General features: G+C 42.5%; 1 protein-coding gene across 3 annotated transcripts in view; it reads left to right on the top strand.

The window, feature by feature from the left end:
• The first annotated feature begins 6,520 nt into the window (after positions 1–6,520).
• baz1a (bromodomain adjacent to zinc finger domain, 1A) overlaps positions 6,521–12,065 on the top strand; it is a 39,168-nt gene continuing 33,623 nt past the window's right edge. The window contains exons 1-2 of one of the 3 annotated variants that reach the window (XM_085258143.1): positions 6,521–6,643; positions 6,958–7,097. In XM_085258143.1, coding sequence (XP_085114269.1) covers positions 6,985–7,097 — 113 coding nt within the window. In that variant the 5' untranslated portion in view covers positions 6,521–6,643; positions 6,958–6,984. Of the gene's footprint in view, positions 7,098–12,065 lie in introns of all 3 variants that reach the window. The other 2 variants (XM_085258144.1, XM_085258145.1) reach the window with 2 other exon arrangements.

Raw genomic sequence — 12,065 nt, 5'->3', positions numbered from 1 at the left:
AGCCCTGAGGGGAGCCGGTGCTGATGGTCCGGGAGTCCGAGACATTCTTTCCCAGCGTCACGTGCTGCTTCCTGTCCGTCAGGAAGTCAGTGATCCACCGGCAGATGGGATCAGGCACATTCATCTGGGAAAGCTTGTCTCGGAGATGGTCTGGAAGGATGGTGTTGAAGGCAGAGCTGAAGTCCACAAACAGGATCCTGGCGTAGGTTCCTGGGGAGTCCAGATGCTGCAGGATGAAGTGTAGGGCCATGTTGATGGTGTCGTCTACAGACCTGTTGGCTCTATATGCAAACTGCAGGGGGTCCAGGAGGGGGGCCGTGAGGGTCCTGAGATGGGAGAGAACTAGGCGCTCAAATGACTTCATGACCACAGATGTCAGAGCCACGGGTCTGTAGTCATTTAGTCCAGTGATCCTAGGTTTCTTGGGGACAGGGATTATGGTAGAGGACTTGAAGCAGGCAGGCACATGACAGGCCTGCAGTGAGGAGTTGAAGATGCCAGAAAACACTGGGGCCAGCTCGTTTGCACAGTGTCTGAGGGTGGCAGGAGACACACCGTCTGGGCCGGGAGCTTTCCGAGCATTCAGGTTCTTAAACTGCTTCCTCACATCTGCTTCATGAATATGAAGAGTTGTGGTGGGAGGAGGTGGTGTGAAATCCTCTTTTGTGTGGGGTGAGGAGGGGGGTGTTGCAGGTGAAGTGTTTGAAGGTGGTGATGGCTCTATGGAGGGGGGAGAGGTGGGGGAATGAGTGTCCAAAGTGCCTCTATTGTTGGGGCCGTTGGAGGTGTGAAGGCTGCCTGATGGCTCGTCTAAACGGCAGTAGAAGTCGTTAAGGGTGTTGGCTAAGAGCAAGTCATCAGTGGAGTGGGGGGTTTTAGGCTTGTAGTTGGTGATATTCCTAAAACCTTTCCACACAGAGGCCGAGTCATTCTCTGAGATCTGCTGCTGCATCTTCTCAGAGTGCTGATGTTTGGCAATGTCCACTTCTTTAGTGAACCTGTACTTGGCCTCTCTGTAGCAGTCCCTGTCTCCGCTTCTGAACGCCTTACTCTTTTCCAGCCACAGCTTTTTGAGTTTAGGAGTAAACCAGGGTTTGTCATTGTTATAACTCACCCTGGTGCGTGATGGCACAATGCTGTCCTCACAGAAGTGGATATAGGAGGTGACAGTGTCCGTAAACTCGTCCAAGCTGTTAGAAGCAGCCTTCATTGTGTCCCAGTCTGTGGTCTCCAAACACGTGCGAAGCTCCTCCACAGCCTCGTTGCTCCACAGTTTTTTGGTCCTCACGACAGGTTTGGAGAGCTTCAGCCTCTGTCTGTACGCGGGGATTAGGTGGATCATGACGTGGTCAGAAAGTCCGAGTGAAGCACGGGGCACCGCGCGATAGGCCCCGCTGATCGTGCTGTAGCAGTGGTCCAATGTCCTCTCCTCTCCTGTGATGCTGTTGTGTTAATATGGAACAAAATCTCTAAGGAATGATTCCAGCAACAAGCTGAAATTCTGCAAAGACAAACTACAGCAGCTCTGAAGGCAAAATGCGGTGTAAGTGTACCTAATAAAGTGGTTGATGGATGCACACATTACTGCAGTGTATGCAACTGGCATACAGTATTACTCTCACTTAGTTAAGCTTCACTTATTATTGCTCTTTTGTACATATTTGAGTCTGAAGTAAAAGCTAATTCAGTGCTGGACAGTATTCAGGAAAGTGACAGATGAAATGTCATCAACAGAACCAAAGTTTCTTTAGCACTGAAGCACGTGTAGAAAAATTAGCTGTGTAAGAAAGGCTAGTGTTGTGGGGACATGTGTCACTGATCTGACAATTGCAGTAAGAGTAGAGCAGAATCCCCAAAAGTTGATTCTGTTCATCTGGACGTAGCGTTTTGAACAGATGAACACAATCAACTTTCGGGGATTTGCTTACATGGATGATTGAGCATGCATCAAGTAGAGCAGAATGACTTTTCTGATACGAGATTTGCACCCAAGATATAGAGAGAAACTGGTAATCTCAAAGTGAACCACCAACTTTCTGATTGGTAAACGACCCACTCTACCCCTTGTGCCAGCAGCCATACTAAACAGATTATGAATGCTGCGGAGAACAGAAAGGAGTCAGAGGGCACAGCAGCGGCAACAACACCTTGGCCTGATACATCCTAGATTCATGATATAAATTGGAGGTTTCATCAAATTCGATCCACACGGTGGAACCCACGATGTCGCTGCTCCTGTGGGGGAAGATGACGCAGCTACATAGAACAGGACAGCAGGTCAGAGTAACCTCCCACACCTCTACAATGGTGCTGGGAGGCTCTGGACAGCCCTGAAGCAAGTCTTCAGGTGTTGTAGCTCTCAGTTGAGTCCCTCACCCTCTCCCGCTTCTCGGTCGAGTTTCCTGGATCTGAAACTGGTGAGTAAGCACTGGTTTCCTGTACATCTCTCCACCCCTCTATATTCTTCCACTGGGTTTGTTGTTTGTAGACTAGCCTATACCTAAAGATACAGTGAAGATTAGACTATGAAATAAGACGTTAAGTTTTGTATTCAATTGAGTACACAGATAAACTATATGAAAACACCACTGTGTGTTGTAACCGAAACAGGAAGTGGTACTGCACCGCAGAGAGCCAACACCAGTTCCTCATCTCCAAAGCAACCTCCGTCTCACCTGGACTCCAGCCCTTTGGCCCCTCCTCCATCCGTGTCTGTGGGAGGTCCGATGACACCTCTGGATTTGATCCTTCGTTTTTATTCATCTCTGGCTCTCTTTCACTGTATGTCTCTGTCCTGTCCACACACCCCAAACCAGTCGAAGCAATGGCCTCCCCACCCAGAGCCTGGTTCTGCCAGAGGTTTCTTCCTGTTAAATGGGAGCTTTTTCTTCCCACTGTTTCCAAAACGCATCCTCATAGGTGGTCATATGATTGTTAAGGTTTTCTCTGTATTATTGTAGGGTCTTTACCTTACAATATAAAGCGCCTTGAGGTACAAATGGGATTTGAGTAGTACCCAGTAGTTCAACCTTTAGTTGAATTGTTAGTCTGCATGCATATCGATCCCTCTTGATCGACTGGTTCATTTGCACTTGTGCTACAATCAGTGGATTTCAGTTTGTGTGCCGGAGAAAGAAAAGATATGGATATTACTTGTATTTTATTTTTAAATGACGAAAGGTAAAATGAGGTAGGTAATTGCGAGACAGTGTGTTTCAGCTATTTTATCAAGTAATTTTAAGAAAAGTCTTCTGTGTAATATGTGTAATATATTACTTGTTTTGACTAACGACCCCAAGAGTGTTCACAACAAAGATGGGAAATACCTCGCACATGCACAAACATTTGACATGCATACAATTTATTTGCAGAATATAATGTCTTTGATATGTTGCTGCTTAGAGTGAAACCAATAAGAAACCAGTAAAACCAGCAGGTTTAGGAACAGCTTCTTCCCCACAGCTGTCACCGTACTGAACTCTGCTGAACCTTTCCATCCACACTCACTTAACCCTTCTACACTCCTCCTCCCCCATCCCTCCCAGTGACCATGATCAGGACTGTCATTCATTCTCAACATTCACCATATGCTCACATTGGTTACTGCTATAGTTTAGGACACTGACATAACATAGTCTCTGTTATAGTGCTCACACTGTTCACTATTATAGTCTGTCAGAGCTCTGTGCTTCCACTGCTGTAGAGCTCTGAACAGCAATATAGAACATCTGTATGCTATAGAGATCATCTGTATATACATATACAACATTACATCTGTACATTTGTCTGCAGTTCATCTGTATATTTGGTCTCTACTTAACTTATCTGTATATAATCTGCTCCTATTGCACTTACTGCTTAGATGCAAACTGTATTTCTTACCCTGTATTTATACATGTGAAATAACAGTAAAGTTGAATCCTGATTGTTTTTGTGATTTGGCACTATATAAATAAAACAAAACTGATATGAATTCAAATAAACTAAATTTTGAATTGAATTAATTCATATATAGTGTAAAGGACCATGCACCCAGCGAGCAGAAAGGCCATGACACACACGCAAGAAAGCGAACAACACCAACAAAAACAGGGAAATGGGCAGCAGCAGCAGAAGCATTCAGGGAGATGAGTTTCAGGGTGCTGTCTCAGTGCAATTTCCAGCCTGAATCCTCCTGTGGTTCTTGTGCTGACAGAGTTAGAAGAGAGAAAAGACAGAAAGTGCTGCCCACACCTGTACAAGCTTGGTATAGGTAAGTGCATCAGGACGTGAGGCGTGGTTGATGATATTTGACAAGTGTCATCAGTTACTCTGAAACTGTGTAATCAATATATACTAATATTGTAATAGTATATTGTCAGATTAGTGTAGTACAGTTGTTTAAAACTGTAAGAGAAAACAGATGCTAGTAATCATCAGGACCACAAAAGCACTGTTAACAAAACTTCCTACATTTGCTCTTCTAATCTTTATTTATAGCTGCATGTCACAAAAATACAGTTTTCCCCCTGATTGTTGTGCAGTTATCATTTTTATCATACTAGGTCATACATACCAGTGTACAACAGATCAGACAGCTACATAATGTCTTACTTAGCTAGTATTTCGCTTGGTCAGCCCAGTAAAACTAAGTTTTGAAGCCCTTATTTCTGATTTAATATTGTTGGTATTCCTGGTTAATAATATGTTTCTAACCTGTCTTCTGTTTAAAACACTACTAATTTTCTGTGGATAATCCACTACTATGTTTTCATTCACAAATTCATATGATCTAAGTGTGCGGATAACATACAGTGTCATTCTTCAAAAACATCTAACCTTTTACACGTGCATGTCTAACTTATGCGCCGATATGGGCGCGGCTAGCGCATTTTGCCGACTTCCGGGAACTAATGCGAGGAATTAACCATGATGACGCGAGCCTCCCTGTGTAGCTGCGGAAAGGGGGTGGGGGGGTTCATAAAGCCTGGTTGGTTGGCAGTTACAACATGGCAGGTCAGCGGACCAACAGCCTTTGAGGAAGACAGGAAAACCCTCCCACCAAGACTCTGGATGGTGCGTTTGGGTGAAGCAAAGCAATTCAGTAACAAAGTCTTTTAATGGTTTAGTAAGCGGTTTTCTCTTACTTGCTGTTGCATGTTCTGATCATGCTCTGGAGTTTAGTTTAGTTACAGTTTTTGTTTTTATGAGTATTTGCTTTATTGCTTTAATCATAGTTCATTGCTATAATTCTGAAGTAAATATTCTTGGTAGAATTTCAGCCGCTCAGCCGCACAGGCTGCCATTTTTATACGTTTACTATGTTTCTATGCACTGTGTTTATCTCCCAACACTTATGTTACTATGCAGCCACGGTGATTTATATACATCGAAAATATGGTGAGACACTGTCAAGGACATCTTAACAATGTGCTATTTTAAATTTATTTTCTTTTAACTCATTTTAAGTATGTTTTTCTTTGTTAAACTGTACATTTAATAAATGTAAAGGCTTGGATAAAAGTCATTTGTTTGAGAAAAAAAACACATTTTGTGTCTGTGTCACTGGGTTCTTTGTAATTAATACTTTTCTATACAGCAAATAATAACAAATGAGAAAAACGTAGGTAAAAATAATAATAAGTTGTTGCCCCCTTTGAACCAGTAACAGCAATAGAATCAGTGGACCAAAAACTAGACAGACAGATACTTTATTGAGCCCACTGCTGTTACAGCAGCGTGATAAAGAGTAAAAATAGTAAAGTCTACAATGAACAACAAATAAATAACACAGTTAAAATAAAAGTGCCACATGCTCCTGGTAAGAACCTTATACGATGAGATTTATAGGAATGATAAAAAACAAAGAAATGTAAAAATGAAGTTAGTTAAAAGCAGTAAAAGTAAGACTAGCATTGTGTAAATGATGCAAAGTGCACTAAATTACATGTACACTATAAATCTAAGAAATACAGCTGCATGAAGGTATAGTACAAGAATACTTTTGGGATCATCTGAATGCATAGTTATTATACAGCTTTATAGAGATATTGAATTTACAGATTCAATATCTATCCAATATCCTCACTTATGTGGAGGCAGCGGAGAGTGAGCGGCGGGCAAGGCAGAGTCCGGAGAGCTTCCCTCAGTCTTTGGTGGTGCCTCTGCTCCACCTTGCTGCTTTGCACCAATGCTGCAGGCTGACAGAGCTCTGTGAGGACGTCTTATAAAGGTTCTTATAAAGAACCAAGCAGAATCAGTCTGGGGGAGAAGGAGCTCTGCTGAATCACAACTGTGGAGTAGAGACGGTGTGATGGGTCAGGGAGAGCGGTTTGGAACTATTTGGAAATAATTCATTCAGTGTCCATCATTTGTTCTTTCTTCTGATTTTCCTGATTTCATAATAACACTTACATGCTTACGTACTACTTTAATAACATTTCAGATGCAGTATTTATATTTGTAACAGACTAATTTTAAATGGTGGTGTACTTTTATTTTGGTGAAGAATGCAGATTAAGCGAAACCGTAATATTTCCCAGCTCTTTGTGGGTCCGTGAAGTACACGAAAACTTGGTCAACAAGCCGCCAGTGAGCGGCTTTTCAGCCCGGACTTCTTCCTCAGATTGGACGGCGTATTATCGCTTCTTTGTTACACAACTCGGTAAAGACCACCAGAAGCGTGTTTTTAAGCTGTTCTCCACTAGGAGCGAGTGGATGTGGGCTTTGTGATTTTTATTTTACTCTCTAAGAGTTGAGTGTGTCGATTTACACGGTGAGGAGTACACTTCCATGTGGTCAGATTATCAGCGCGTCTAACAAAAGACCCGCTCACCTCCTCTTGTCTCCTACCACTCGGTTAATCCCCGCCGCGTTCACAGTCCGGGTTCCGGGTTTACTTTACTTTGAAGTGTTTGGTCAGAGTTTACGTCTGATCTTCGGATATTGATATATCCAGTTTCCTTCTTATTTTCTAAGTGCGGCCGGTGGAAGCGGAGCTGAAAGATGCCGCTTCTCCACAGAAAACCTTTCATCCGACAGAAACCCCCGGCGGACCTACGACCAGACGAGGAGGTGTTTCTCTGTAAAATCACGCACGAAATCTTCAGGACCTACGAGTAAGTACCTTACAGCCACTTGTCTCACCTGGAGGGTCCTTTAAAGAGTCACTTGAACTGAAGTTTGAACGATGTCTCATTGACAGTTGGTGCTTAGCAAACTTCCAAACAAGATGAACAAAAAACAACTTTTGTCCTGAAAAAACAAAACAAAAAACTTTTATGGGCTCGGGCGGGGGGATGCATGCCCCCCTTCTCCCGCGCCATTAAAACGTAGGTTAAAGCAGGTAGTCGGGTTTGAAGGTGGGATTTGGCAGGTGTAATGTTATCCAAGTCAGTTAGCCAACTGAAGCTAAAGTGGGTTAGCTGGGTAAGCTAACACTGAAGCTGTCAGTGAGCCGGCGGTTAGCTCAGCTAGTTTTAGCAGTTAGCTTGATGTGGTGAGGCTCGGTATCCGTTCATAGTGTAGGTCTGTTGCACCCACCTGCTGAGGTCCAGCGCACTAAGAGTGCTTTTTAAGAGCACACATGAAGTTTGCAAACTCACTCGGTCATTTTCCCGAGCGGAAAAAAATCAAAGAAGTTCTCTGTTTTTACTCCAAACTGAAGTTAAAGTTCCGCTAAACTCGACGTCAGTCTGAAGAAACTCGGGCCAAATGGACCGTGGACGTCTTCAGCTGACAGCTTCAGTATATAGTGGTACATGTTGGGTGAGTGTACTCAAACATTATGTGTAACTTTATACATCTGCTCCACTGTAACATAGTGGCAAACATGACGCGATACGTCACAACTTCTGTTTTTTCTGACAGCTTTAGCAATAAAAACGGTGTAAAACAAAAGGTGGCACACCTCAAATTTCTATTCAAGTAAGACAAACTTTTCACTTTGTTTCTCTGTTTTTATATAGAGACATGCTTACTTGTTTTGGCAGAGAGTTGAAATATGTGCAGATTGTACTAATTCTTCATTTGATGAAGTTAACATGGTGTACTCACTGACTACATTTACATGCACACTTGTATTTCTGAGCATTATTCATATTGGCATACCGTGCAGGTCTTAGAGGAGCCTTTGTTATGACATTGACGAAACTGAAAATTACTTGTGCATATAATTATTATGATAGATGGATCTGCTGGTTTGTTTTCTAAGATTAGCGCCTGCATATTTGTATCCCTGGTTCCTACGTGTTGAACAGTTCCTAATATTTTAACTGCCTCTAGTTAAAAGTTAAAAAGCCAAGTATGGTTCAAAAAGAGGTTCACATTCTGTGGACGTCTTCGCACTGAAAACCAAAAGTGACTACAAGGCAGTTAACAGATGTTGCATAATTGATAAAGGCAAGCTTGGGCTTCCAAATGTGCGGGGGGGTGTTGTAGCCTAGAGAGACGATCGGGAAAATTAAGTTCAAGTAAAACAAGAACATACAAAGAATGTAAAATTACACTAAAGAAGGAGCAAATATATCTGTCCACGTATGCGACTGATGGCACACCCGTAACCTGTATCACTTGTGTTTATTACGCTCTCTGTACAAATGTTCACTCAGTTTTAGATCAGGTTTAGTTTGTTGGGAACTGTTCTCCCTTTCTGGGAGCTAATCAGATCATTTGATTAGTTTTAATCAAGTAGATCAAGTAGCGATGCGCTGCCCGGTGTAGGAGGAACTAAGTAGATTATTAAAATGTGCTAGATTTACAAACTAGAAAGAAACAGAGTTTACTAAAGAAACTTACTTGGCCAGTCTCTCCTGCTACATTTTGCAATTCTGGATTTTAATATATATTTTTCATTTGTCTGAGACAACATTGCTTTGGCTTTAGTAAGGGATACCACCCTCAGTCTTACTTTGGATGTTTGCCTGCTTCATAACAGTTAGTCCGTACTGTACAAGCCTGTTCTACAAAGCAGAAGGTTGAATTATCCAGATAACTTTACTGTTAACCCTGGAGCTTTCTGGGCTTCGAAGATGCTTCAGTACTTCCTGAGGTGTAGCACTTTGGAAACATATGGTTCCCTAATGTTTGGGGCAAAGACACTTTTTATGTATTTCTTTCTTTCTGTACACCACCACAGCCTTTTGTAAATCAATCGATATCATGTTGAAGTGCACACTTGCAGTTGTTGTGGAGTCTTTAACTTAAAATCTAAAGTGTCTTGAGGCGACTGTTGTGTTTTGGCTCTACATAAGTAAATTCATGTAATATTCAGTGTCTGCCTGAAGTCTACAACCACTTTCCTCCTTTGCATCGGTGTGCTAGACCTTTACTGCATTCAGTTTTGTATTTAATAATGGAGAAGTCTGTTAGGCTGAGATCAGATGACTGACTTGGCCATAACATAGAACTTCTAAACATGCTGGTTTTCTATAGAAAGCTTTTTTTTGGGGGGGGGTTGCATACAAATTATTTCAGAAAACCACCAGGGTCAATCTTATTAGTACTCTGAAAAATGTAGAAATGTTTAGCAATTAATGTAATGCTCAGTGCTTTCAAAGTCAAATTAAAATGGGGATCTTCAGATTCCAACATAATATAAAGATTTCAGGTTGAGGTTCCAGAAAGATCGTGTTACTGGAAGTGCTTCCTTTCAGCAGATGATGTGAAACTAGAGCTTTTTGGAGAAGGCCTGTTTATGTTTGTTGACTGAAGAGAGATACATACAACCCACAGAACCCAGCCTCCACAGTGAAACACGGTGGTGGAAGTATCATACTGTGGAGAGATCAGAGCTGGAAATCTTCTTAAGGTGGGAGGGATCAAGAAGAGAGAATGATGGGAGAAGACTTTGAAAGACAGCCAAAGCGGGTCTGTGTCGATGCTTCGTCTTCCAAAATGATGACGATACAACAATCCCCTTCCCTCCTGGTGAAGAACTGCCTGCAGAAGGACAAAGTGAACATTACTCACTTGCTTCAACAAAGTGCTGAACTGAATGTTTGGCAGAGCTGTGTTAAAATCTGTTTAATAATCTGTTAACAGCTCATTAACACTTTGAGTCTAGTAATGCTGTCCTCATGTATATCTGGTGTCATTATCATTTGCACTGCAGATGCAGTCCGGTCTGTTTTGCAGCATTTAGATGACTCTGAGCAGAGAGCATTACGCTTTAGAGTTCATCTGCTCCCCATCAGCAAACACTAATGGCCCAGTTCCACTGGCAGCAGTACACAGCCATCCTATAATGATGCCTCCACCATGTTAGACGAGCTGGTGTGCGTTGGATCCTGAGCTGTTAGACTCAGTCTCCATTCTTTGTCTCTCTGTGGTTTCACAGAACTCTGCATGCTTTCACACTTGGTGTGACTTTGACCTTCATATGGATCCAATCTTCACCAACATGAAATCAGCTTGAACTGTTTTTGGTTTTTACCCGAAATTTTAAACAATCTCAAACTGTGGAGGCTACACTGCTATAAAACAGGCAGACAAACAGATTCTATTAAATACTTCCTCCCTTCATACTCTCACATCACTCTCACTCTTCTGCAGCAGCTGTGTTGTTTCAGTCCATATTATGTGGTTCATCCCTTGTTTTTCTCATAATATAGTTTTATCATTCTCTGTAAAGTCAGTCCTTCTCCTGCCAGTGTACTCATCCATAAAAGTGACTGGTTAGATGTTTCCTTCCACCCCTTTCACATGAACGAGCAGAGAAACCCTGGGATAGCTTAGTCAGTTGATCACCGCCTTCACCGCAACACAGAGCACCTGTATAAAAAAGCCCAAAGCCGACTGTACTTCCTCAGGAGGCTGAGGTCTTTTAACATCTGCAGGAAGCTCCTGAGGATGTTTTACCAGTCGGTGGTTGCTGGAGTACTTTTCTATGCTGTGGTGTGCTGGGGGAGCAGCACAGCAAAGAAGGACTCATCCAGGCTGGAGAAACTGATCAGGAGGGCTAGCTCTGTGGTCGGCATGAAGCTGGACACTCTGGTGACAGTGGCAGAGAAAAGGACATTAAAGAAACTGATGGACATTATGAACAATGCCGGGCATCCTCTGCACACGGCCATAAACAACCAGAAGAGTCTGTTCAGTGACAGGTTGCTTCTCCCCAAGACAAGAACTAACAGACTTAAAAACTCCTTTGTCCCACACGCCATCAGACTGTTTAACTCCTCTCTGGAGGGGAGAGGGAGGGGAGACAGGAGGACAAAGGAGGGGGAACAACTAAGCTGTAGTGCCTCTTCACCTCACTGTGCAATACCTTTTGTGCAATACTTTTGTAAATAGTCAACGGTGCAATAGACTCAATACTTGAAATGTGCAATTCACTTGTATTTTTATTTTTTATTCCTATTTATTCTATTTATCCCCTTTGTATATTTTATTTATATTTGTCTCTGTATTTATATATATGTGTGTGTGTGTATAACTCTGTAACTTCTGTCGGTGCTGTGCTTTTTTGGAAATCGAATTTCCCAGAGGAACCCACCCGAGGGATTAATAAAGTTCTATCTTATCTTATCTTATGTAGCTGCGTATTCTGATGGCACGTGTTAGTGAAGAGAATCCAAAGAACTGGACCTGTGCATGTTGAACTCGCTTTGTAGTACAGGGCTCAGGTTGTTTCAGTGGTCCTGGATGTTGGTCCTGATTGCTCTGCACTGGACTGTCTTGGTCTGCAGCTGATGGTGTTACTCCTTGTTTTGAACTGTAGATTTGGTGTGACTTGAAATGCCACTCTAACCAAGACCTGAATCAGGTGAAGAACTGATCCACTCCTTTGCAGTGAACCTACCAAGCCTACAGAACAAAACGAGGACAGCCATCACCTGCTGGAGTCCATTGGTGGAGTTGGTACTGGGATCAGTAACTGACTGAACAGCAGTTGACAGCCAAATAAATAAAATAACTGTGTGGGGAAAAACTTTAAAATAATTTCGACCAGCATATGATGGGGGTCATATTTGTCAATCCTGCCTTATAGAGAACTGTCTGCAGGGTTCTGGTCTTTGGATAAGTTCTGAATGTCATACAGGACAGTGAACGAGATGAGAGGTACTTGATGTGTGTTTGTAAACATT

The sequence above is a fragment of the Mchenga conophoros genome, linkage group LG19, assembly GCF_057382185.1.
Source record: "Mchenga conophoros isolate Kocher_MC1m ecotype Shallow Benthic linkage group LG19, M_conophoros_male_GT1.1, whole genome shotgun sequence".
NCBI lineage: Eukaryota > Metazoa > Chordata > Actinopteri > Cichliformes > Cichlidae > Mchenga > Mchenga conophoros.
This window is presented reverse-complemented; position numbering and strand designations above follow the sequence as displayed.